This window comes from Meles meles, chromosome 20 (genome assembly GCF_922984935.1).
Source record: "Meles meles chromosome 20, mMelMel3.1 paternal haplotype, whole genome shotgun sequence".
Lineage (NCBI taxonomy): Eukaryota > Metazoa > Chordata > Mammalia > Carnivora > Mustelidae > Meles > Meles meles.
Genome location: NC_060085.1, coordinates 39,032,060 through 39,058,264, shown reverse-complemented (window position 1 = coordinate 39,058,264; position 26,205 = coordinate 39,032,060). Strand labels below are relative to the sequence as shown.

General features: G+C 42.7%; 1 protein-coding gene across 17 annotated transcripts in view; it reads left to right on the top strand.

The window, feature by feature from the left end:
- The window catches only part of FOXP1 (forkhead box P1), a 586,176-nt gene that overhangs the window by 428,078 nt on the left and 131,893 nt on the right, over positions 1 to 26,205 (top strand). For 16 of the 17 annotated variants that reach the window (XM_045990389.1, XM_045990383.1, XM_045990384.1 and 13 more), the window contains one exon: positions 4,604 to 4,705. The exons of the other annotated variant lie outside the window; for it this stretch is intronic. In XM_045990389.1, coding sequence (XP_045846345.1) covers positions 4,604 to 4,705 — 102 coding nt within the window. The remainder of the gene's footprint in view (positions 1 to 4,603; positions 4,706 to 26,205) is intronic. 17 annotated transcript variants of the gene reach the window in all.

The window sequence follows — 26,205 nt, the reverse complement described above, 5'->3', positions numbered from 1 at the left end:
TCTCTCAGGCCTCATCACCGAGTGTGTAAAAAGACTCGCGTGAAGTTTTCCTCTTTCTGCCAGTTTGCTTTACGTATATGTGTGTTCTTATTCCAGTCATATCTTACATAAATTTATTGCTGTTTCTTAAAATATGGTAAACATGTTTTTGAACATTGGCTGCCTTAATAAACATGCTGAACGTGGGGATACCTACCTGGCCCCTTCAGTATAAACACCTGTTCTGAACTTCAGCTATAAATAGCTCAAAAGTTGTAAAGATGCTTGTGCGAAGCGTATCTTGTAAATAACAGATGGCACTTTCCAAGAAGGTGAAGGCCCTCAAGAGAATGACGTAATTTTGAACCCGTAGACTTGATGGTGTATCAGAAATGCCTAGGCCCTAGTTAGCATATGTGCATGACTTGCCAAACCAGCAACCAAGGGCACTCCCGGACTCTTGAGTACTCCGAGCTGGTTGTGGCCCACGCAGCCTTGATCATAAGGCAACTTTGACCCCTTGCGCCAACTGGGGCATAGGTAATTGCCAAGGCCGAAAGCAGGCTGGCAAGTTCACAGATAAAGAGAGTACATGCACGCCTTCCATCCCCTTCCTCTGTTGACTCACAGAGCCATTTGTTTTATCCGCTGAAGGAAAATAGATGTGAGTGTGTACGTCTGGGCTTTAAGTCCCTGGTTTTATCGGTCACCCCCTTTCTCTGACATCTTCAAACTACGTCTTTCTTGTAACCTGAGCCTAGCACTTAATGCAGCACCAAGTTGTCCAGAGCCAAGCAATTGTCACATCTGTTATAAAGGAAGTGTTGACTCAACCCAGCCCAGGAACCGCCATCAATAGTGAAAGGTCTCCAGAAATGGGATGGGACCTTTTAAGTTATTTATATTACCAGTTGGTTTGGAACTGGAGTCAGAGTTGATCTTTGCTTCTTAAGAGATAAATTCTTTCATTTATTCATATCCTTTCTCTTTCTCTCCCCACCCCTCACCAACCCTCTTTTCTTTTCCCTCATACACGCACAAACACATATCCATGCATCTTTTTCTTCTGTATCCAAAGGATCTTTTTATCTTCAAATAGGATATCATAACTTCTCTCCATATGTGATTGAGATATCATTATACAAATGAGAAATGTCCTCCGTCCCTCTTTAGTTGTATTGGAACATATCTCTAAGGCTGGCTGTCAAGTAAGCTCGTATGGGTAACTCATGGTGCAGTTTCCAAAGAGGGTCCCATCAGTCATTTCAGACTTGGCACTGATGAACAATGAACAGGAGATCAAACATTCTTGACTTTCCAATAATACCAGAGATTCATATTATAAATTATGTAATACAGCTCATATTATCATGATAATGCTCAAATGCGTAGTCTAGTACACTAAGAATTTATGTTCTCTTCTTTTTTAAGACAATTTAAAATCTAGATCACAGTGCTTTACATATACTGGAAAAGCAAATGTCCTTTGGTGGTGGATTTCACAGCACTTTATAAGTTCTAATTCTCTTTTATTGTGCTTGCTGAGACCTCAGTTGATTTGGGGGTGGGGAAGGATAGATTTAATGCTTTGCTCCAACTTTGTTCCCATAATCAGGATAAGGTCAGGGAATTGTTGTGAAGCAATCCATAACAATTCAGATCAAGGGGAATAATTTATACTAGTATTGCCTCTCCATCCCAGATATTTAAAATTATTTTGCATATTTACATTCATTTTGAGAATAAAATTTGGAAGCCAATTTGCACATGTGTCCATCTTGTTGTATTCTTCTCTCTTGGGTAGTTTGACTGAAATATCACCTGTGTTCCTACAAGTTCCTAAGCCTTTTCTACCCTGAGTTGCTGTCTTTGATTATCATCTTCAGCAGGGCTCAGTATGTAATGCTGTAAGGTAGCTAGAGTTCATTACATGATTATTTAAGTTCATGTGCTCCACGTTGGATCTAAAAAAAGATGTTGTACACGTAAGTGATTTTTTCCCCCTAAAACCAGGAAAATAATTGCAAGGATTTCGCTAGCCAATTTTGAAATGTTATAGGGCCAGCTCAGTAAACGTTGGTTGAAAACTTAGGTTTGAGTCCTATACTTTCTTTTGCTCGAGTATACTTAGGAGAACATAAGAATAGTTTTGTGTGGCGTGTGTGTATGTTTTTTAAAAAGACACTAAATACCGTCCCTTTTGCCAAAATGAGTTCAGTGCACAGATTCTCTGAGACTTGGTTATTTAAAGACTGAGTACCTGTTCTCCAAATACTTGGTGACACACAGTAAATAATTCTAACGAAGGTCGGTGCCTATGGAATTTGCATCATTTTGCCTGGCTTTGCTTGTTCTGTTCTGGTATCAAATGTCCCTAGCCTTTCTCCTCTTCCCCCCCGCCCCCATGTCTTCCTCCGCACTCTTTCCTTGTCATCTACAGTCCCTCTGCCTGCCTTCCCAGGTAGCAGCCAGACCCTTCCTTGCTCATCCGTTCATTACTCTGGGAACTCTGAAGCAAGCCCCTGGACTGTGTAGCTGTTCCCTTCCCTACATTAAAAAGCCGTAAAACCCTCATGTGAAGTAGTTAAGAGAACATATATAGTAGGAGGAAAGGCTTTTGCTCCTGCAGGCACCTTGCAAAGGGGACTATTTTTCTTATATGATATAAATGAAATCTTCACTCTGCCCACTTTTACACCTACGCATGTACTGAGCGTCTCCAAGGAGACAAGGAAACCCGGAGTCCAGTGATGGTGAATCCTCCTCGGAGACAGCAGGCTGGAGTCTCGGGCAGCTCTCCCAGGCGTCTTGGCTTCCAGATGCCCCTCTCAGACAGCCTCTCTTCTGGAGGCTCTTCCAGGCAGGCTTTCTCAAACATGTCTCTCCCTTCACAGATGAGCTAGCCTGTACGTTACATCTGAAGGGCTGGTGGTGGTTGAGTTCAGCAGGCAGAAGGCCTCCCTGGGACAAGGTGGGGTGGGTTCCTAGAGAGGTGGGATGGGAAGTTTCCGTCTTTCCCAAGATTTTTCCTTCTCACCCATTTATCTGTGCATCTGTTTCATGGCCCCCCTTTGCGCCTTTTAGGCACAAAGGCACCGCTCAACCTTACGAAATGTCTAAAATAAATACTCTTTGTTACAGTAGCACGGTGGTGAGCTCAGTTAGTGACGTTGTCCTTTCAGAAGCCCCGCCCTCGCGGATCTGACATTTTTCGGTGTCTGTCACGAATAGTCCTTCTTGACTACTCTCTCTTCCGTTCCCCCTGAGTTCAGTGCACACGGCCCTCCAGGACATCCTACCTTTCCCTCATTCCATGGTGTCACTATGACATTTTTTGGAACTACACACCTGAGTGTCATTATGCAAATGAAGTCTTGGTTTCTCTCTGAGGAGCGCACTACCGTCATATGTCCATTATGCACACTTCCAGAGACGTCTAACAGCAGATCCTTTGGCTGTGGTGACCCCATCTACTGGTGCCTCTTCTTTTAGGCACCAATAATTAGTTACTACGTAGAAATTATTAGTGATGCAATCCCCAAGAAATCCCATTCTGTCTCTAAACTCTAAGCACGTCATTAAATGAACAGTCTTGACATCTCTTCCACGTGAACATTCTTGGTTCTCAGCCAAATTAACTCAAGTAGCGTAACTTCTCATGTGATTTTCTAGCACACTGTCTGCAAACTTCAGTCTTCTGTTGCTGATCCGGCTGCCCTCTTTAGAAGGGTGTGGCATTTTTTCTGTTAAATTCGTTGACAGTAAATGTTCTCATGAGGGTTTCTTGATGACACTTTTTTTTTCTTTTTTTTACTTGAACGTTTGAAAAAGATTGGTCAGCCTGTTTTCTGAACTTGGGGGGGACTCTGCTGTTTACCTTTTGCTTTACCCCCAGTTCATATTTCTGCTCTAGTTTCTGCCTTTAAATAAAAACCACCTATGTTATGAGCTTCAAAGCGTCATTCTTTATTAGGCGTGATCAGTTTTGTTCACAGGTGCATAATGTACCTTTTGAATTGACCTAGAGGTCGCATTTGCTACTTTTTTTTTTTCCTTAGATAGTCTCTTCAGGTCACCCTGAGTGTATCTTACCTTATTTGATTTTCCTTCTCACGTACCTTTATCCATAGTGTGTTTCACCATTGAGCTTCTCCTCTTTATCTGGGCTCAGAAGAGGTCAAAGTCTTACTTCCTTTTGACTCGAGCTCTCAAGTTCCCCCCAACAAATTGGAGAATGGAGCTGCCTCCCAGAAAAGCCCCGTTGTCGTCTCCTCAATCTGTGCCTTCTGTCCAGGTCTTTCCTCGCTGCTCTGCCTGCCTTCCCCAGGGTCCGCCATTCCCGGTCCCAGTTGTGTCACACTGATGGCAGGAATAGAGCATCGGCCTGGGGGGATTGCTGTGCCTAAGGAACTGGCTGTACCACTGACTCCATCGAAGAAAATGTAAACCGAATGTGGAAAGTTCCTCAGCTTACACTGCTGGGAAGTTTTCTGGGCCGTTTCATCGGCCTGGAAATGCAAAAGTCAGGATCCCATCCTCAAGGGTACTTCCTGGAATCCTTCATGTGAAGGAGCCCCGAACACGGCTACTCACACCAACGTGTTTCTTCCATTTTTCCTTCCAGGCACTTCAAGTGGCCAGACAGCTTCTCCTTCAGCAGCAACAGCAGCAGCAAGTTAGTGGATTAAAATCTCCCAAGAGGAATGACAAACAACCAGCCCTTCAGGTGATAATTCTTTTTTGAAAACAATGTGACATTATACACTTTGGGAGAGCTGATACACCATGCAGAAGTAGATTGTGTTGGGAGCTGCAAATCACGTATGAGCATCTTCTGCAGAAGGTGCATTTTTTTAGTTTATCGGCAGAGGATGGCATTTTGGAAAATAATGTCTATTCAACCAAGAGTGTGGTTGTTGAGGAGACGATCTTCTAATGAGTTGCTGTAATAGGAGGATGAGTTTTGCAGGTGTGGATTGCTTATCAGGGACCGGGTAGACCAAGAAGAAAAGTTTCTGGTACTCAAGATAGGTCACTTCCTTCTCTTGTGGTGGGGCTGGAAACACAATACCCACATCCAGAACTTCAGTGCAGTGGTTTTCAACTGGGGGCGATTTTACTCGCCCCCCCCCCACCCCCACCAAGGGACAGAGAGCAATGTCTAGAGATAATTTTTGGTTGTCCCACAGGGCGCATGGGTGCTCCTGACGCCTAATACGTAGAGGTCAAGGATGCTACTTAATTGATTGTACACTGTACGGGGAGATTCCCCACAGCACAGAATCATTCATCCCAAAGTGTCAGTTGCGTCAAGAACGATTAGGAGGACTGAGGAAGATACGGTACTTTTAATTTACCTAGTCATCAATGTAAAACGTATTTGGTTCTTTAGCGGATATTTTCAGAATACTTCTCCATCACTGATGACAAATGGCAGGTGATTTTTATGTAAAGATATCAAAAGAGACAGTTTTAGCAACTTCTGATTTCAGCCCTATTGAGGGCAGGAGATAACGGTGTAGAAAAGGTGAGTTCATAAAAATCTAATTTGGATTTTTGACTCGGGGTAGAAAAGTGGGATAGGAATTTCAAGGAAACTTGATGGAGGCTGTTCGTGCCCACACGGGAGGCAGGCCACTTGCAGGTACGACATGATTCAACTGCTTATGTAGCTCAGAGTGGGCTGCCTCAAAGCAGGAAGTGAAGAGGAGTTTCTCACACTGGACATTTGGGGACAGAACTTGTAGATGGTAGCTGTTGGGTATAACTTGGCACCAGTGACTGTGACCATGAGGTCAACCCAAATTCCAGCTGGTGTTGACTTTTCTCAGATCAGAGTGAACCAACACCAGTTCCCAAATTATCCTGCAAAGATCTAACTGACGTTTGGGGAGCAAGTCCTAGTTCCTGTACACCTGCTCGGGAAGCCGTCACTGTCTAGGTCAAGTTTGGCACCAAAGTCACCCTGTATGGGAACAGTTGGGTGACAGTGCGTATTGTTGACTAACACTTTCAAAACCAGTTAGTTACTTGGTAAACCATCATCACCAGTCCCTAGGCCTTTTCACGTGTGTGAATGCTGGGGACATTTTTAATGAGGTACAGGGCCATTGAGGTCCCATGTCAGGTGCTATAAGAAGTGCTTTGTTGTGCAGATGTCTTAAGAACAGCTCTGGAGGATGAAATATGACTGGGTTGACCTTTCAGCTGTGAGCTTATTTGTCAGGATTCAAATAAGTTGAAAGGATCAAACTGAACAGTTTCCGTAGTCAGACTGGGAATTGTGTTTCAGAGGTCAGCTGCGGAGGCCACATTGCAGATTCCAGAACATAGCCAATTGTTGGTACATATTAAAGTGTTGGGGCATCTCCTGCAGACAGAGACACAATTAAAATTCTAATTTATTAATGTATACAGGGAACTAGCCCAGCCTGTCACTCAGTGATTCAAATGACTGTCCATTCTTTTTGCCTCCCTCTTGGAGCTCTAACAGCCTTAAAAATACCGTGAGTCCTCTTGAATTTCTCAGACTTCAAGTGCATTGGAAAAATGACAATATATTATTGGGGGGAGGTGGGACTCTCACACGTAGTAGAGCTTTGGTTAGGGATAATTTTAAAAAGTACACACATACACAATCTGTCTGATGCACTGCCCTGCAGTATTGAATATCATATGTAATTTTTTTATACTAGACTTATATTCCCTCATACTTGCTTTTTAAAGACATATGGCATTTTTAGGTAACTTCTTTTCCAAGATGAACGAAGTTGCTTTAGGGCTAAATATACGAAGTAAAGTTTCAGGGGATTTCCTTCTGAGGGCTCATTTTCTTGCCCGTTATAAGGTTTTTAGCCACCAGAAGAGTATGATACAGAGAGCTTCATTTTTCTTGGCAAAGACAGTGTCAAAACCAACCTAACACATTCTGCTGAGCTCTTCAGTCTGTATAGAAAGTGCGGGGCGAGGGGGCCATCTTGAATTCTGGTTTTGCTAAATAAGATGTTTTGAGTGCCTTCCTACCCCTCCGTGGGAGAGTTGACAAGCATGGAATTTAGACCAGGTTCAAGAGTTGATTGGGGGAAAAAAATGAAGAGTCGGTTGACTGGTTGTGTGTGCGTGTGGCTGCGTGTGTGCGTGTGTGTGAGTGCACCCGTCATGTGCGTCATGGACCGCGTCTTGCCAGCTGCCTGGTAGGGTCATACGGATTCAGCAGGCTTCCTTAGGTTGGCCGGCCTTCCACGAACACAGGGGAGAAATTACTAACCTAGGTCACGTGGTGTACTACTTCCTTATAAAAATACGTACAGAGGCTCGGTGATTCACAGAAGGAATAACCTTCACATTGAAAGGGATCTTGCCATTCCGTGCCCTCGCTGGGGACATCTCAGCCAGTTTGGCTCTGAAACGAAAGGGAACTCCTATAACAAACCTTAACAGTGTTCATCTCTGTTCTTCATACCCTTCGTAACCACACTGAGAGACCTATTTTAGCAAATTTCAGATCTTCCGCATAGAGGAAGGCTTGACAGGGAAGAAGAATTTGATCTGCTGATTGCTTGAGGAAAAAAAAAAATAAAAAGGAAGAAAGAAAGAAAGAAACCCAAATCCTCAAATATACTGTGACTTATATTTTAGGCATATCTCACACTTCCCTGCTTTATGTTTGGCAGCGTTCTCCAGTTTCACAGGCTGATGATAACAAACAAAAGAGAATGGAAAGTTAGAGGAGGCTCTCGGTGGTTACTCGATAGAGATCACAAAATGTAGTCGAACATCAGCAATTTGGACTAATTTCAGGAAGACGAGAGTAAATAAGAGGGAGAAATGCTCTCTCCAGGTACATGTGCAGAAGTCAACCTGCGCTGGCCACATTCTTGGGCGACATGTGGTTTACAAAATACAGGCATTAATTGGGTATAGATACTGCTTTTGAAGTTCTTAAAAAACATTCTACTTAGTAACCTAAATCGCCCCTCCTTTAGTCTCTCGAGTTGCCTTGCAAATTTTTTATGAATGATCCAAATGAAAATTGAAAATTGGCCCCATTGTAAATTCATAATCAGGAGGATCTGAATTTATTCAGTGTGACGCAGTGAGCATTTCTGGGTCAGCCTCAACGCTCAGGATATCCCGCTGATGCTTAGCTACATGAAACCGCCAGGGGTATAGACCCTGCCTTCAGGAGGCTTATGAGTTGTAAAAGAATTAACAAGGTTTTGCTGCAGAAAAAGAAAATTATATGTGGGTAAAAATAGTAGGCTTGCTTTTATAAATATTTATATGCTTCTGAAGATTGCTTAAACAAATGAAATAAATGCTTAACGGTGCAGGTGTGCTCATAATTTCGAAAATGTGTAACTTTACTGGCTGAAGATTAATTTGTGAGTAGATGAGCAATTTTATTGATCGAATTTTGGAACTTTGACCACCGTTTCTGGGTAGTAATTCATTTTGGTTCTTTAAGCATTTTAGTTGTTGGCACAAGTACATAAACTGGAAGGAAATCAAATGACACATTTTCTCCTAAGAAAGTGAAAGTCCATGTGTACTCTGGCAGCATGAAAGTCAGGAAAGAAAGTAAACCTTGTGTGTTGCTTACAGCGGAAAGCTGACCACAGTTTCAGGCCGTCTATAAAGAATTTGAACTTGAAACCGGTCATCGGAGATTTGCCCCTCCTGCCCCTCCTCCCCCTTCCAAGGTTACATCATGTGGGAGCCCCTCACTCAGGAGGCCGTTTCACTGGAAGGAGGATAGTGAAATCCACTGGAAGTGCAGCTGTATCGTCCAGTTGGAAGCTCAGGGTCATAATCAGGGCTCCTGCTTGAAGCGGAGGAGATTAAAGTACAAGATCCAGCAGGTGGTGGGCTTTTTTTTTTTTTTTTAAGCATTTTTATTTGCCCTTATATAAAACATGCTTTAGGCAGCATTTTTGCTTTGCATTAATGCCACATATAATCTTAGTACCTCATATCATTTCCACCTTATTCACTAAGGAATAAATTGGTAAGAGGAAGCCTTTAAAGGAAACTATGATTTTATGTTGTAGATAGTGAAATGGAATGGTTTTGAAATACTGACCCTTAAAAAATATCCCTATGCATGGAATTAGTAAAGCAGATAATTCAGGAGAAGGGGGCAGATTTTTTTTTTTCCCCTTAAATGTCTGGAGTTAGCATTGTCTAGAATTGGCATCCCTGACCTTAAATTGATATGGGGTATTGAAATTTGGGTACCTTTTAAGATGTCATTGTTACCACATGACTTTGGAGAGTCCCCAGACCCTACAAAATAAATCTCGGTAAGAAACAATAAAATAGAAATGATGCTTTAAAAATGGCTATTAAGTCTTACAGATTACACACACCATTAAAAGTATGATAGACACAGTGACCCCGCCCCCTCAGAAAAAAAACAAAAACAAAAACACATCCGCACACAGAAGTTTGTATCCGTTATAAGGGTTTCCTGAACCTCAAGAAATCCATCCCATGACTCGGGTCAGATACTCTTGCTTTCAGAATTTTTTTTTTTCCTAAAATAGTATGTTTTGTCCTTGCCTCCAGATTTCTGATCTGAGTTATAATGTAATGAATTAGCTCCTTTTTGCTCTTTCAGCTTCAGCGGTATATAGGATGAGCCTGTGTCCCAGTCCTTCCAGGATATCCCTGGTCTATGGCTGGCGCCAGAGTGTATTTATTGACATTTCTCCTTAAAGCATCCCAGTTTGGACCTTTAATTATATGATCACCCTACCTATATATGCATCTAAGCATCAAAATCCAAGTGTGATGCTAATATTCTATTTATTTATTTTTTAAGATTTTATTTATTTGAGAGAGGGAGATAGAGCATGAGCAGAGAGAGGAGCAGAGGCAGAGGAGGAAGCAGACTCCCCGCCGAGCAGGGAGCCCAATGCGGGGCTCGATCCCAAGACCCTGAGATCATGACCTGAGCCGAAGGCAGTTGCTTAACCAACTGAGCCACCCAGGCCCCCCATGATGCTAATATTTTAAATGTGAGCATGTCTTTGTCACCGCATGCATCTGTCACTACAGGTGAAGGTAATGAATGCTTAGTTATTGCTGAATGTGGACCATACCCATAGCTGCCCTGGGGTCTAGGAACTGTCCTTAAACTGTGCTATGGGCAAGGAAAAGGAACTCATAAAGGTTACCTGACTTGGTACAGCGCATCCAGGCAGGTCCGGCACTAGGATGGGAAGCCAGGTGTCCTAGGACCACAGACGACTGGTCTGCCATCAGGAAGTTCACTGTAGCTTCCCTTTCCATGTACATTCCTAGTATCTACGGGCACCCTGTTTGCCACCAGTAAGCAAATTCTTCTATTTTCCATAGCATAAGCAAGAATAAAACCAAACCACCAACTTCCACTGTAAATATCAGGATTTCAATTAAAAGGACTAAGATCTGTGTCATTATCCTAATTGTCGCCTCGTCTGTGTATGTGTCTCAGCGGTGAGCAACAGCAAAGAAAAGTTATTCGTCATTCTCAAGTCTGAAGTGCTCTTCTGAGCTTCCATGTGTTGGAACATGGAATGGTATGTTATAATCATTGTTGGGGCTAGGAGGTGGGGAGGGACAGGGGAAAAAAAACATACTTGACTGGTCAAAAATGTGTAAATTGCTGACAAAATGACACATGTAATTAAGAGTGCTCCTACCATTTTACCTTGTGGTTTACACCTCCAGTGTTGAAAAAGAGAGCGACTCCCACCTCGCTAATTACCATTATCACTGAAATGCTAGGGTTGGAGTCATTAGTTCCATGTGCATTTAATTAGAGGAAGGCTGAAATTGGATTTAACTTATTACTTTTTCATGGATCACTTTCTTGTCATCACTTCAAATTGGATTGCAGCCCCAGGTAACTAATTATGAGAGCCACAGGATCAAGAGTGAAAAAAAAAAAGGTAATTAGGAATAACACTGTCGGACCCTTGCTGGTCGTCCACTTGTGCTTTGGAAAAAAGGAAGGGGGGAAAAAAAACCCAAGCCGTATTTTGTAGTATTACAGATTAGGGAGTTAGAGGTATGCGTGGTTGCTAGGCATCATGGGAGCCCGTCACCACCCATAGTGGCTTCTGTGATATACAGCTGAGCATCAACATGGGTCCACAATCAGCTCCTTAATACCTAGATTAAACTTGCAAAAGCAACAGATTGGTTGTAGGTATGAGGCATCCCAACAACCGTGTAGTCTGGGGGGCCTCCCATATATGATTACAACAAAGCTGTCAAGACATCTCTGAGCCAAACTACAGAATATTTTAAGTACAGGGAGTTAGAATTTAATGAACGTATTAATGTTCCAGAAACATCATTCATATCTGACAGGAAGACGTATCAGTCAGCACAACAGTATGGTTTAAGGTTTGTACATCGGGAATTTTTGTCAAAGTTTCCAGCAGACCGTAATATTCGGACCATTTACCGTGCTTCTAGTTTGTTCCCTACCCCACCCCAGTGGTGTGGATAGGCAGGCTTGCTGAGGTTCTGTTTCTTCTTCCGCCCCTATCAAAAATACTTTAAAACAAATTATATTGTTTCCATGTGCAGAGCAGAATTCAGAACTGCAAGCAATCAATTTTATTGACATCGTCTGAAAAAATGTTGGTGACAGTTCGAGGATGTGAAAGGGTTGGATTTTTAAAGTCACCGGTACTAACTGGCCAAAAAAAAAAGTTGTTTTTTTGGTTTTGTTTTGTTTTTTGGGTTTTTTTGAAATGTATTCTCATATTCTCATAACTCAGAAGAAATCCTGTGAATTAGACTCTCCCATGAAGGGATTCTTCTTTGATAGACGGTGATGGCATAATGAGAAGACTTGTTATCGAGCCTCTTGGTTTTCTTGAAGGGAGAAAAATCTTCCCAGAGAAGTGAATCACCAAGGAAAGATGGCTAGAGTTTCTTAAGTTGTTTAAAATCGGTTTTAATGTTCTGTTAATGTAAGCAAATAATCATGATTCAGTCTTGGGTGACTTTCAAACCTGGGTAAGTGGGACTTGCTCGTTATTTTCTCAGGAATGTAGGGAAGGGGAGACCACGATGTGCCCACCTGAGAGAACCACGTTATTTATTCCCCAAGTGATAAAATACTCTTCCTGGAATTAGGAGTCCTTTTCTTTTGTGAACCTTCAGAGCAAAATCTCAAGAACCAAAATAGTAATCATCAAATCTAATGCAGAAAATTAAAGCTTTTTTTTTTTTTTGAACATCTTAAGTTGATTTAGAATTTTTGTACACAATATTCGTCTGTGGTTGAAAGGGGGCACACCGAGGTCAAGTGATGTAGTGTTTTCCATTTTTCCATATGAGTCTCACAGTGTGTGATAAAAGCAAACTCCTTTATTTTGTAAGTCTGCTGGAATTTCTGATGAAGTGCAGAGGTCACGTTCCCTGTCAATTTGAGTAGCCAGCATTTTTTAACTACTGTTTTTTCTTCCCTTTTCTGTGTGTCTGTTCTTCCCTGCCCCCACCCCCCACCATAAACCGTGGTACTTTTCTGACACATGCACAGTGAAGTCTTCCAATCTGAAACTCATTAGCACACAGCATTGGACCCTGTCCAGTGGTTAGAAAATTTCCTGAAGCCCAGAATAACAGCATTTGGTGTAAGCACCACGGACCAGCAGTGACAATGAGGGTAGTAGTCGCGTTCCTCTGGCGCCCGGCCCAGTCGGGAGAGCCAACTGACCGTGCAGTGCAGCGAGACAGAGGTCGTGCATATGGGATGGGCTCGAAAAGTTTGGTCCTTGGAGAAATAGGCTTCTGAAATCACAAGGCAGTATCTTTTCTCCCATGCCGATCATTTCAGTTGGTTTGGGGGTATTTATCAACGTAAGCTGCGGGAACGTGAAAGCAAACCATTAGAGAAAGACGATGAACACCAATTTCTACCAAATAATATTTTCACTTCTGTAGCTATTGGGTCATACAGAACCTATGGATTGAATGAATTCGTTCAGACTTTATTCATTGCCCCTCAGTCTCTCCAGGTAACATGACCAAGGTGAAACCCTCATCCTCCCATTAGAAAAATTACCCAATTCGCCGTGGGTCAGGATACTTCGAGCCAAGCTGTCAAGCAGGAAATGGAGTCCCACAAATGCGGTAGTAATCGTGTTAAATAGCAAGCATGTAAGCTGGACTTTCCAGCAGCCGACCACTACGAAGAGAACATCTGGGGCTCGAGTCCGTTCCTATACCCATTTTGCAGATGAGGAATGGAGGGCCCAGAGAAGTTAACTTGCCCAGGGCCAAAGAGCCGGTGAGTGGCCAAGCTAGGCTCGCAGCCCAAATAGTCTGGCACGCAAATCTGTGCTCTTACCCGTCCCATTTTACCGACTCTCCCCGAGTTACTGCCTGGGCCTCGCAGGCAGGGACAACAAAAGGAACAGAATCAGAGTTGCTGATGCCTACGGCTTGTCACCAACCACTAGACCACACCGTCTCCTAATTTGGACATATGTTTATGGGCATATTTGAAAAATAGTGCTTGTAATTGAAATATGCACTTTCTAAAGGGAAATGACGCTTGGGAGGAGTAGAAAGGCGGGTATTACTCAAAGTCTGCAGACGACTCTGCAAGTAATTGTCTAAAGGCAGCCGTTGAAATTGAGAAGCAGTTTGGAAAATGTACAGTTTGGGAAATTTGTGTACCAATGTAATTACGGTAGTTGTGAGTTGATGTCATGCCTGGTAACTGTTTTTGTATTGCTTGGGCCTTTGTTACCGAGCTGTGATATCATGAGCAAACTATTATAAACATAGCATGGATATAGCATGCTTGTGTAACAAAAGATCGGGAACTTTTATTAAGTTTGTTTTCCTTGTCATATTGTAAAAATTTATTATGTGTACTGTGTATATTAGAAACAGATTCGGGTAATTCTGTCTAAATGAAGTCATCCCGGCTATTTCCAGACTGTCTGTTTTTGGTTGTGAATAATTTTCATACATCAGATGGTTGTCATATTTAGTCGCTCTCAAAATTTTAAAGAGAACATATCCCATTTTGAACTTGGGGTGGACTTTAGCCGCCCTGCTGTTGCGATTGTTTGAGTTTGAAATTACTGCCCGGTGAATTATGGAGACTAGGTACAAGTCATTTCTAAAGGGTCTAGGCCTGCTCCCTCCTATTCATAACTTTTCCCCCCTTCATCAAAAGAACAGATTTTTAACTACTTAAGTAGTAGAATTTAAAGCTGCCAGCGCACAATTGGGCAAAGACTGCCAGCGCTTGTCCTTTTATGTTACATCCCATTGAGGAAATTTGGTAAACATTCAAGCAGACAGAGCCCAGCATTTATCGTTGTCGAATGGTAGAATGTGGGTTTTAAATGGGTCGTTCAAAAACTTCGGATGACTCAGTCCTTCCCAGTCACTCTCCCTAGCTCCTTTTGCTTACCAGGCTTTTACAACCTGAATATTCTGCCTGCTGCTTCAATTTTTTTTTTTTTTTTTTTTTCAAACCAGCCGTTTTTTCCTTCTTAACCTCCCCCGTATCTGGCTTTTTTCCTCGTCATTTTCTTGAAGTTTACTGTCACTAAATTCAGTGGCCAGGTCTCTGTCCTTCCCTCAACCTGTCTGACTTCCTCACAGCTAAGTCATACTTTGGCTAACTCAGCTTTCTGGAAGTGGCTTTCTTGCAAAGTTCTTTAAGTCCAGCCCCCCACCCCCCGCCCCCCACCATAGCCCAGTCCCCAGTCTCCAGGCTCCTCTCCTTCTGTTTCCCGGTTTTTTTTCCAGAAGCCAAGTTCATTCTTTTCCCAATGTTCCCTTCCTTTGCTGTCCTCCAGTGGTGTGGATCTGTTGGCTTCGCCCGTCCTGTTACTTCTGCACCCATGAGGCCACGCCTGTTTATACCCCTTCCTAACTGCCTGTCTGTGGCTCTCCGCTCAGCGTGACAACAGTCGCAATTATCTCTAATTCAACTGATCACTTTTGTCACCAGGCTCTGTTAGTCATAGTCATGAGTCATCATTGACTTATTAATTTCCTTCATCCCCACCACATTATCCATCATCGGGTCTGCCATTTTTCCTTCCACTGAGTACCTTCTGTCCATTCCTTTCTTCGTGTTTCCCCTGCTGCTACCCTCCTGTTCCAGAGTCCGGACCTTCAGTTGGCACGTGCCTATACCTCAGCAAAGAATGCTCGTCTCACCTCCTCTAGCCCCTCAGAGGATCTCCTGTTGTTCCTGCATATCCCCTATCCTCCCTCCTGCTTTCAGCTTTCCGTAAATGCTATTCAAAATCCCGTTCAAAATCTCTCAGTGACCCTCTCGTATCTACCATACCAAGTGTAAATTCTGCGGCTTTCTGTCTCGTTCCTTAGTATTCTAGCTTTGGATTAAATCAGACGTCCTGAGAGGGTTTTCGTCGTCTTACTGGGGAGGGGGAAAAGGGAAGTTCAGAGCCATGATTGCTTCTGTCAGGAGGGGAATATAAGCACAGTCCGCATAATAACATTTCAGAGTCCCCAAAATCCAAGTTCGTAAATATTGCTTATTCTATCGCTTACCATTTAGACAGAAGGCCCGGGTGATTAAACTGTGTTTTGACTTTAATTCCAAGAGAATTATATCTCTGTTTTCTTCAAAAGGAAACTAAGGGCCATATGATATGCTATGCTCTCCCGGATCTAAATTCCCTGCTCTCTCGTCCCATGCTTCTTTCTCATTGCTGTCCACTGCTGCAGCCTCGCGGCTTCCTTCTCATCTTCTCTGGACATGGGATCCACAGCCAAGACATTCCTCTGTCTGCATGAGGAACAGCCTCCTATTCAGACCTCGTGAAGCTCCTTTCAATAAGACGTTGGTGAAATTATGTCTGGGTTGTTCTTCATTTGGTAACATAAAGGAATTGTTATGTACTATAGTAACAGAATTAAGAGCCCAAGCCACATGGACAAAGAGGTTTCGTTTGATCTAGGTGCCAAGGTGCCTGGAGTGCTATTTGAAGGGTTCTAGGATTAGGATGGCCTCTGCAATCGACTGTCATGATCGATTAGCCTTGTCTGCCATGGACACCGCAGTTGGGGGTGGTGATACATGTACTTTCTACTTGCCAAGCTTGGTGTACATTTAACTGACATAGTCTCTGCTGATCACATACCGGAGTAGAGAGGTACTTGGGGTCTTTTTGTTTTTTTTGGTGTTTTTTTGGTTCGTTTGTTTGTTTTTGTTTTGTTTTGTTTTGTTTTTTCCTGGGAAGCTTGACAGATTCAGTGGTAACTATTGAAATTTAAACATGTACTTGTGGTCTTCCCTATTTACTTACCTAAGACTGAGCAAATTGTATTCTTATCCTGAAACTATACCTAGTCATCATCAGAAATGAGGTGTGATATGCCTTTAAAGGCACAGGATCTTGTTCACTGGCTCTCACCGTGCAGATCAGCAAGGTGGTTGAGAGTTTCAGAGATTTGTGTTTCAGAGCACTGTGCAGGGGGCCACGTCGTGATTAATAGCATGATCTCTGATGTGAGGCTGATGTGAGGCTTCAGTGCCAGCCATACCCTTAAACTGCTGTGTGACCTTGGAGAAGTAGCTTAACCTCTCTGTTTCCATTTTCTCATCTAGAGAGTGGAGCTGATTACCTCACCTACCTGAAGGTGATCATGAGGATGGAGTGATTAATGCATGAGAAGTGCTTGCACAGTGCCTGGCACATAGTAAATTCTCAGAAAAGTGAGCTCTTCTCATAAATATGTAAACTCTTTTTAAATGGAAAATGAATACATATTAAATTCGACATTATGTTTTAATTGACTTGATACCGGTCCCTTTTCAAGCCTGTGTTGTAGCAGAGTAACCTGGACTATCCTCTTGCTCGTCGTAGACTTGCAGTTAACCAGACTTGATGGGAAGATGTCAGGCTCCCAATCTCTAAAATAGGGATAATCGGAGTGTCTGTCCTATGACGTTGTTAAGAAGATTAGCTAAGTTACTACAAGGAAGTAGTCTAGGATGGTGCCTGGCACACAACAGGCGCTTAATAAATGTTAGCTGCTGCCACGATCCCTGCTGCTTCTGTTATCGGCATTATCCGCCTGGAGCATGGTTTTCCTCAGTGTGTCAATTTTAGCATAAATGAGGGTCATGTTCTTCTGAAAACTCCTATTCTGATCTTTCTTTTGTCCTTGTCTTTCTGGAATTTTCTATGAATTAATGCGAGGTCATCTTAACAGCTGAGGAATTAATACCTAATCTGAAATGTGGAAGCTATGTGCCATTCTGCACCCTACTCGGTGCAGGGTCGGCAATCTGTAGGTCTCTCTTTCCTTCATGAATTAGTGAATGAGTGTGTAATAAATGAATGAGGTAGTGAAATGTCTAAGCCAAGAAGGAAGAAAAATTGATGCCGCTTTAGGGGATGAGGCTGCAGGCCCATTCCAGATTCACAAATCTTTTTTTTTTTTTTTTTAAGATTTTATTTATTTATTTGACAGGCAGAGATCACAAGTAGGCAGAGAGGCAGGCAGAGAAAGAGGAGGAAGCAGGCTCCCTGCTGAGCAGAGAGCCCGATGCAGGGCTCAATCCCGGAACCCTGGAATCACGACCTGAGCCGAAGGCAGAGGCTTTCACCCACTGAGCCACCCAGGCGCCCCCAGATTCACAAATCTTGAGGAACTTTCCAAGACCAGAAACACAACACTGAAAGAATCCAGCGTCATTCCTGCCCAAATCTTCCACTGGTTTGATGACATGAATCCTGCCAAGTGTGGAGTGAAACTCACAAGACTCCTGCGGTGCTGTTTGACTGCCCTGATGCTCTGTGCTTGCCTTTGTACATCCGCTAATCTGTTTAACGCATAATATTAATGGCACAGAACTTTAACTCATAAGTATAGACAATTAAAGGAGACCAAAGGCAAAGTACAGAAATGTATTTGGTGTCAAGATTAAGTTCAGTGAAGCATAGCGAAGATGGAATAGATTATTACAAGAACTTGGAGGGGGGATAGAAAATCTCCCGAAATCTCTCATTTTGAAAGGAATTGGTGTACTTGATTACTTGCAACACTCACACTCAGGAAAATCTAAGACAAATGAAAGCAAAACACGATTTAATTGAGTTATTATTTTGCAGACTTTGGCTTGATTTCAGACAGTCTAATCAAATTGTGCTCTGCTTAAACAACTAATGTTAAATGCAGCCTACCAACAGATGTTTAAAAAGAGTCTAATTAGAAATCTACATCCTGGATTTAGTCTGTCTCTTTGGGAAAAATAGCTGCAAATTTATATTTTCGAGGATGACACCCAGTGACAATCATTTCCAGAAAAGATAAAGTTTTCCTCAAGGATGCCTTGTGCTTGGGTGGAATTATCTTGAATAGTCAAAGGTGGCACTCTGGAAATTAAATTTCTTAGAAATTCTCCAGCTCTGTGCCACATAGAGCTGTACAGAGAAATCTCCTTTATCACATTACGTCACCGGAGTCCTGTTACAATCCCTGGATCGTTTCAGGGGCCCGTGTGCTATAATTTATAATGAGCCCTTGCAAGTCATGCAAGGCACATACTGATTGATGACATTTAAAGGTACTGTCAAGGTGGCTAGGTAATGAAGTTGACCTTCCTCTGTTGTCTCAGTTTCAAGTTTGTACATATACAGAAACTATTTCACCTGCCATATTTGCTTGGAACTTTTCATTAAACCTACAAGGGGAATTTGGCTTAATAGTTGACTCTTTTCTTCCTTTAGACCAGGGGTCAGCAAACTTCTTCTGTGAGGCCCAAATAGTGAATATTTTGGGTTTGTGGGCCATACTGCTTCTTCAGCAGAATTTACTCTGCAAAAGCAGCCATAGGGAATACATAAGTAATGGGCATGCTATATTCCTATAAAAAGATATGTGTGGACACTGAAATTTGAATTTTGTGCAACTTTCACATGCCATGAAACGTTCTTCTTCTTTTTTTTTTTTCCTAACTCTTTAGAAATACAGAAACAATTCTTAGCTCAAGGGCTATGCAGACACAGGTGGTGGACCAGACCAGGTGGGCTTTAGTTTAGGGACCTCTGCTTTAGATGACCAGAGAGGATCTTGCAGCTTTTTCATTGAACAAAGTTGCCTGAATAATGGAGCCAGCAAAGGAGTGCAATATGACGATCATTCGTCAAGCTTTGCACCCTGACGTGGGACGGGACCTGCATCTACTTGGAGGAAGGGGCATCTTTTCCTGACTTGCACAGAGGTGCGACCCAACGCCCAACTTTTCTTCTCTTCTGTTTTCTTAGGCTGACATCTGTCCCCACAGTGCCATCAGTGAGTATGAGGGTGAAACTAGTGATTTTTTTGAGATTCAGGGAAGTGGACTTAGCTGGCAAGGCCTTTGTTAGTCCAGACCACATACTCGTGGGAAAGTCAGGAAAGCACGCCTTCCAGACACCTAACTGCCATCCGTCAGGGTATGTTCATGATGTATGTGACTTTATTACATTGAAGCTCTTCACCGCTATCTGCCAGAATATCTTACGGATCTATGGATACTTTATAAATCGTTACATGGATCTGAGATGACTACAGTGGGAGTGACTCCCCTTGAATCTACCATGTAAGGGTGCTCCTTCCCTACCCAGCCCTCCTGCTGTGCTCAGTTATGTGGCAGTGCGGATTTTCTCCATTGTTTGCATTCTGAATCCAAGCATGTCTGATTTTGACAAAGTGACTTACCTCTATTAAGTCTTGGTTTCTTATCTACAAAAGATTAGTCAGTGGTTCTCAACCCTGGGGGCACATCAGAATTAATATAATTTTTATCATCATCAAGATCTAGGGCTCAAAGCTTTTTCATATCCTAGGTAGATTCCTGAACTCCACCGAATGAGAGTCTTGGGATAGGGCCCAAGCATGGGTGTGTTTAAAAGGCTTCAGAAGTGCTTTTTGTGTACTCCCATGGTTGAAGGCTCCTTGTCACGGTGACAGCTCAGCTCCTTGCCGACTCGAAATCTCAGCGTCTCTTTCATTCTGTCTTTCCCTCATTTGTTCCCCAGACTCCTCCTAGGGTAGTCGAAGCGAACTCTCTGACTTCACCTCACCAGTGTGAACCATTTGCGGTCAACCAGAAGATGTGAGCGAATCCTTGGGCAAGAGTCTTGGCTTTTGCCCTTGGGGAATTTGCCCAGGATATAGCAATGGAATGACTGAAGGCTGAACAGTCTATGTAACAATTAGGTGGGCCACCCTCCTGAGCTTGGAGTCCACTTGAGAGATCCAGGGAATGAAGACAAAGGATAATCTAGTTGGTATCATATTGATAGGTCTTTCTGGGGATTTAAAATGTACGGCTCATCTCTTTCTCTATAGAGCTGTATATTTCTGCTTTGGAATGGACCCATAGACTACATTTTTACGATAGGTGCCCATTTTTTTTTTTTAATATTTTATTTATTTGACAGAGAGAAATCACAACTAGGCAGAGAGGCAGGCAGAGAGAGAGGAGGAAGCAGGCTCCCTGCGGAGCAGAGAGCCTGATGTGGGGCTCGATCCCAGGACCCTGGGATCATGACCCGAGCCGAAGGCAGAGGCTTTAACCCACTGAGCCACCCAGGTGCCCCTAGGTGCCCATTTTTATGACATTTCCAGGCCAGCTCAGATTGGGAAATACTCCCTCACAAGATCCCTAACTTGATTTCCTCCCAAAGTCATTTGGATACCTTTCAGGTGCGTGTTGAAATTGGCCTACATGTCAGCGTCCCACCTGGTTTCTAGGAGTTGAGGGCATATACCTCATTCAGGAACTTGAATGTTATTTAAAATGTAGAGTCTGTGTTTATCCAGGACCTTTCCTCTTTCACTGTTTTATAAACAAATACCTGTTTTGCTACTTTTGCAAAATACAGAAAGAAAAAACTAACAACATGGAACCAAAACGACAGGCTGGGCTCCTTGTACCTCTTTACCCGTATATATCGCCATATTCATGTTTGACTTCACTTTTTAGAAATAGAAGCCTCTTTAGTCTGCCACTGTTTGGAAATTTGGGGACTGTTCAGTGAGGAAGGCAAAATGGGCTGACAGCAGCCTGGTCAGTGAGGTCCACGAGGCATTTGGGGCAATTTTTTTTGTTTTAGGGTAACAGTAGCTGTTTGAGTCCTGAATCCCCACCATCTAACAGCAAGGAGCCAATCTGACTTTTTTTTTTTTTTTTAAACACAATTTACCAATTGGAGTTCCACAAAAGAGAGATTATATTTCTTGACATATGAACAGCAGGTCAGACATTTCAAAGAAAATTTAGAGAGCAGTAATTTTGAAAATGTACACAGATGAATTTGAAAATAAATATTTCACTGCCTACACAGCCCTATTTAGAATACTGGCTTTGGAAATGTATTCCAGAAGCCTTACCATTTTGCATGACACGGTGTCAGTTCCTGCACAATATATTAATGCTTAATTGAAGATAATGTAACTCAGATCAAAGGCATAATTAGCAGGCTTGCAGAAACTCTTAGGGAGATCAGGATTTTGACGAATAGAAGTCTGGACAAAACTGGTTTATGGAAGGATCTTGAGACCATCTGAGCCTTCATCTTTCCGCTCAGCTGTTGATGACAAGACTGGAACTGCTGCCAGGCTGGGTAGGGAAGGTTTGCCCTCATCTCCACCATGTTCCAGCACCCCCTTTGAAACCAGCACTTCCCTGGTTTGGCTCCCAGTTGGCCTCTGGAGCTGCTAGACCATAGGGCCTTGGACAATCTCACTGTCTACAATGAGGGGTTGATTTCTGTCAGTGTCGTGATATCTGTATGACTCCGGGAACTTTAACTGGAAGATGTAGCGTGTGAGCTCTGAGCAGGCCTTAGAACAGAGGCTGGCAAACATAGGCCTGTGGGCCAAATCCTGCGCCGGACCAATAATGGTTGGAAAAAGATCCCAAGAAGAATCACATTTCATGACACATGAAAATGACCCAAATTGAGATTTCAATGTCCACAAATGAAGTTTTTTTCAAAATAGAACCACATTCATTAATTTTGCTAACCGTGGCTGCTTCCAGCAGATTTAAGTAGTGGTATACCCCGCAAAAGCCTGAAAACCCTGCCTGGCCCTTTACAGGAAACATTTGATTTGACTCTGGAGTCAGAAGTTTGGTTTGATCATCAGGATATCTCTAGGAGGAAGAGCTTGGAGATCTAGCTACTTACTTGTTTTACGGAGAAAGATAGATGAATAGAAAACTTTTTTTTTCTTTTTAACACCTAATGTTGGAAAAAAGCAAGGCAAGGCTTCAAGGGAAAGGGATAGAAAATGAAGTTATTGGGAACCCACACCATAGCTTTTTGATGAGAAGATTATTGATTTTTATTATAATCATCATCAGCAACAAGATCTAAGTCTCATTTTGATCTTTATTAATATAATTGTTATCTTCATCAAGATCTAGAACTCATTTGGTCTTAAAATTTGGTGGAAACGATACAGCGATTCTCTCTGACAGCAAGGCCCCAGGGGGTAAACGTGAACGTAGAGGACCGAGTCATTCATTTCCCATAGATTTATTCATCCATATAAACACTTCTTACACGCCTATCACGGACTGGACCCCGTTTAGTACTAGAGTTCAGAATTGACTATCCCTTAGTTCTTATGTCAGGGTTGAAACTGCACAGAGGGAATTAATATAATGTAATAAATGTACTAATAAGTGAAAATACAGGGAACTTTGGGAACGTAAGGGAACAGAGTACTTGAAATGTGGACTAATGCCCCTGAGGAACTGAATTTTAAAATTGTATTTACTTTAAATTTATATAGCCACATGAGATTTGTGGCTTCCATTTTAAACAATGCAAGCAGAGAACATTTCTGTCATTACAGAACATTCTGCTGGACAGTGCTATTCGAGAATTTTCCTTGGCTTTTGAAACATTTTGGTAAATCTGTTCTCCTGATGAAAGATCAAAAAGTCGTCTCTTTTAATGTGGCTTCTTCACAGATCCCCAAAGTGTATCTCTCTGAGTCCTTGCCACGTATTAGATTTTCTCCACCCTTCTTTCAGTATATGGCTGTCAGGTCAGGACAGTACTGCAGTAATCACTGAGAACATCTACTGCCTCCATTTTCTCCCTCGGGGCTTAAGTTTTTCCTCTAACTAGGAAAAAAAAAAATCCAAAGACCTGGACGCATCACTGGAGGAAACCAGCCAAATTCCCTCCCCCACAGTGAACCACAAGACCCTTTGAAAACTGATGATTATTTTTATTTGTGTCGACTTAAGATGGAAATAAGAACTTCAAAAAGGCATTTGAAAAATACCCTTCTCACAAAAAAAGCTTAAATCATTTCCTCTGAAAGTTTCCTTCTATCGAAGGTTGGCTTTGGTCCCACAGACCAGCCTCCTCCTTTCCTCAATCTGAGGGGGAGGAATGTGACCTTGAGTTTCCATTGATACTGCTCTTAGGGTCCCACAGGGTCCTTGTTCTTTCCGTTTGTCTCAGGGGCAAGGACTGGCACACCCTGGTTTCCTGTTGGTTTCTGTGAAAGCCAAATCCTTGAACTTTGTTTCGGGCGTCCAAATCCTGCTCATACATGAGTTTCTCATACCTGCCTCCCAGGTGTGAGCTTTATTGGTCTTGGATATTGGTCAACAATGAAAAAAAAATAATTGCATTTCCATTTAGATTAAGAACAGTAATCATAAGAGCATTAAGTTCATTGGTTGACTATGTTGACTGGTTAGGGAAGGGCTTGGGGTTGCCCTCTAGCTTCCGGTATTGACGAGGAAGACAACAAAGCTTAGCTGCCGAGAATTTGGAAGGAGATTGACCCAAATGTAATAACTATTACTTATCAGTCATATGACCTTGTCCAAGTTAGCTCACTTCTAAACTTGTTCTGTAAAGGAGAAATATCTGTGCATTGGATTATATTGGAAGATTTGGTTAAAGATAGTTAGATGTATTAATTATTTATCTACGTCCGATCCATAATCTGACACACCACACTTAGAAGACACACACTTAGACACACACACTTAGAATGTTGCATATTCCTGCAGTTTCTGTTCTCATCATCCACAGGGTGACGACGTTGGTTGTAGCTTATCACTTGTAAGATTCTAGGCTGACCTGCCGGAAGGGAATCGGAATTTTCTGTAGTGCTGAGACTTTTCAGTGGCACTAGATGGCCAGAGAATGGCCGTTATCATCTCTTATCTGAATTTCAGAGCAAATTGCTTTTAGAATGGTGGTTACAGCTATATTGTCATCTCTCGATCTTTCCTACACACCAGATGAATTAAAGACTCTACAACCTGAAGCACTGCTGTGCTGATGGTCACATCTGCAGGTCCTCTGTCCAGGGTCTTCCTCTCTAGGGATGGCAGGGTTCGCTCTGCTTGCCGAGAGAGCAGATGGGGTGTGTGAGAATTACTCTGACCCCCTCCTAGTTCCCCAATCCCTACTAAGGAGGAAGTTGTATAGTTATTTTCTCTATGACTTCCTAGTATATATGGACCACGAGGACCAGGGAATACTCTAATTTCCTTGTAATCACTATTTTTCTTGGGTCTTGATGCATTGGGAAGGGAAGAATGGATTTTAAAATCTTCCTTTGACGAAGGCTTCTGGTCAGAGTTGAAATGCCTCTCTTGGGGACTAAGTAATTTGTTACTCTTCATTGCCCTGTTCCTTTTCCCCCCAGGGGTGGTTCTCTCCACACCTGCAGAAGACTTGTTCTTTCACTTCTGTATTATCACATTATTTACTGCATTTATGAAAAAAGGGACAAATGTTTTCTAACAGCCATCATGACAGCTTTGCGACGAACAGGGCAGTGGCGTTTTGTGAAAAAGCACGGAATTGTCCAGCAAAATTGGGAAAGACACGTAGGAAATGAAAGGCATTGAAAGTAGGAGTTTTGAGATTTATGTTATACCGGAAGAAGAAGGAGAGAAGCACAAATTGATTCTCCATTAGAGACTGCAAACTAATGGTCCCCAGGCTAGACCCCATTTCATTCGCAAACATGATGTTTAACATTTGGGAGAGTTATTTGAAAAGGTAAAACAGTCTGGAATTTTTCCATCAAAATACCATTTTCTAGCTTCTCAAAAAAAAAAAAAAAAATCAGGAACTCCAACAACATTCCTGTATAGTAACAACTGTGTGGAGCTGAGAAATCCTGTCCCCTTCTACCTTGCCGTGGTCTTCCGCTAGCTCGCTGGTTACGACTTGTTTCAGATATTAACCTGTCTGCTGCGGATCTCTCTCCTCAGTGGCCAGAAGCTTCACTAACAGATCGAACATAGAGTCAGGGAGTCTTTCCCTGCTCTGTAACAGGCCACCTGCAGCCCAGGGATTTGGGAATTCTGGATTCTTTGTATCCATGCACTCTGATGACAGATTGGATGTCTCACTGTAACCGGCTGCCAGTGTGAAAATGGGAACTCTGCTTTCTTAACTAGGACTGTGTGCGGTGAGGATTCCCATATGGCAAGGAAGATACACATTTTCCCTTGTCGAGGTCTGGATACTCTGCTACCCCAGAGCTTAGTGTCTTAAGAACGACGTTAACATTTATTATTTCACATATTTTCTGGGGGCTCAAACTATGGGAGTGACTTATTTAGCAAGGTAGTCTGGCTCCTAGTCTCTCAAGAGATTGTAGTTAAAATGTGAGGCCCGCAGACGCATTTCCAAGATGGTTCCCCAGGATGAAGACCTGTCCACAGGGTTGCTTGCGTGTGTCATAACATGGCAGCTGGCTTCCCCAGAGAGATCTGAGTCTTCTGGGATCTGCCTTTGGACATCACATATTATTACTTATGCCATATTTATTGGTCACACAGACCAGTCCTGACACGGTGTTCGAGGAGACTACCCAAAGCGTGAATACTAGTGGTGGGAATCTTTGGAGTTATCTTGGAGGTTGAGTACCACCAACACTAATCTTCCCAATAGCCCTATTTAGAGCTATTGCTTGAGTGAGCCAGTGTTGGAGGTAGTAATACAACACATCATTCAGCTGTGTTAGAAGGTTAAAGGCCAGCGTGTGGCCTAAGCACTGGTACACTGTTGGTTCAAGGCCATTGGTGAAATTAGTGTTCACCCCATTAAAAGATTTTCTAGTAACTAGTAAGAAAGATTGACAAAAGAAGAGATGGATTGCATCATGATATTTGAGGAATTCGACTTCTTTCCCATGTTCTACAAATTTCCTCCCATCTTTTCCCCAGGAACATTGAGA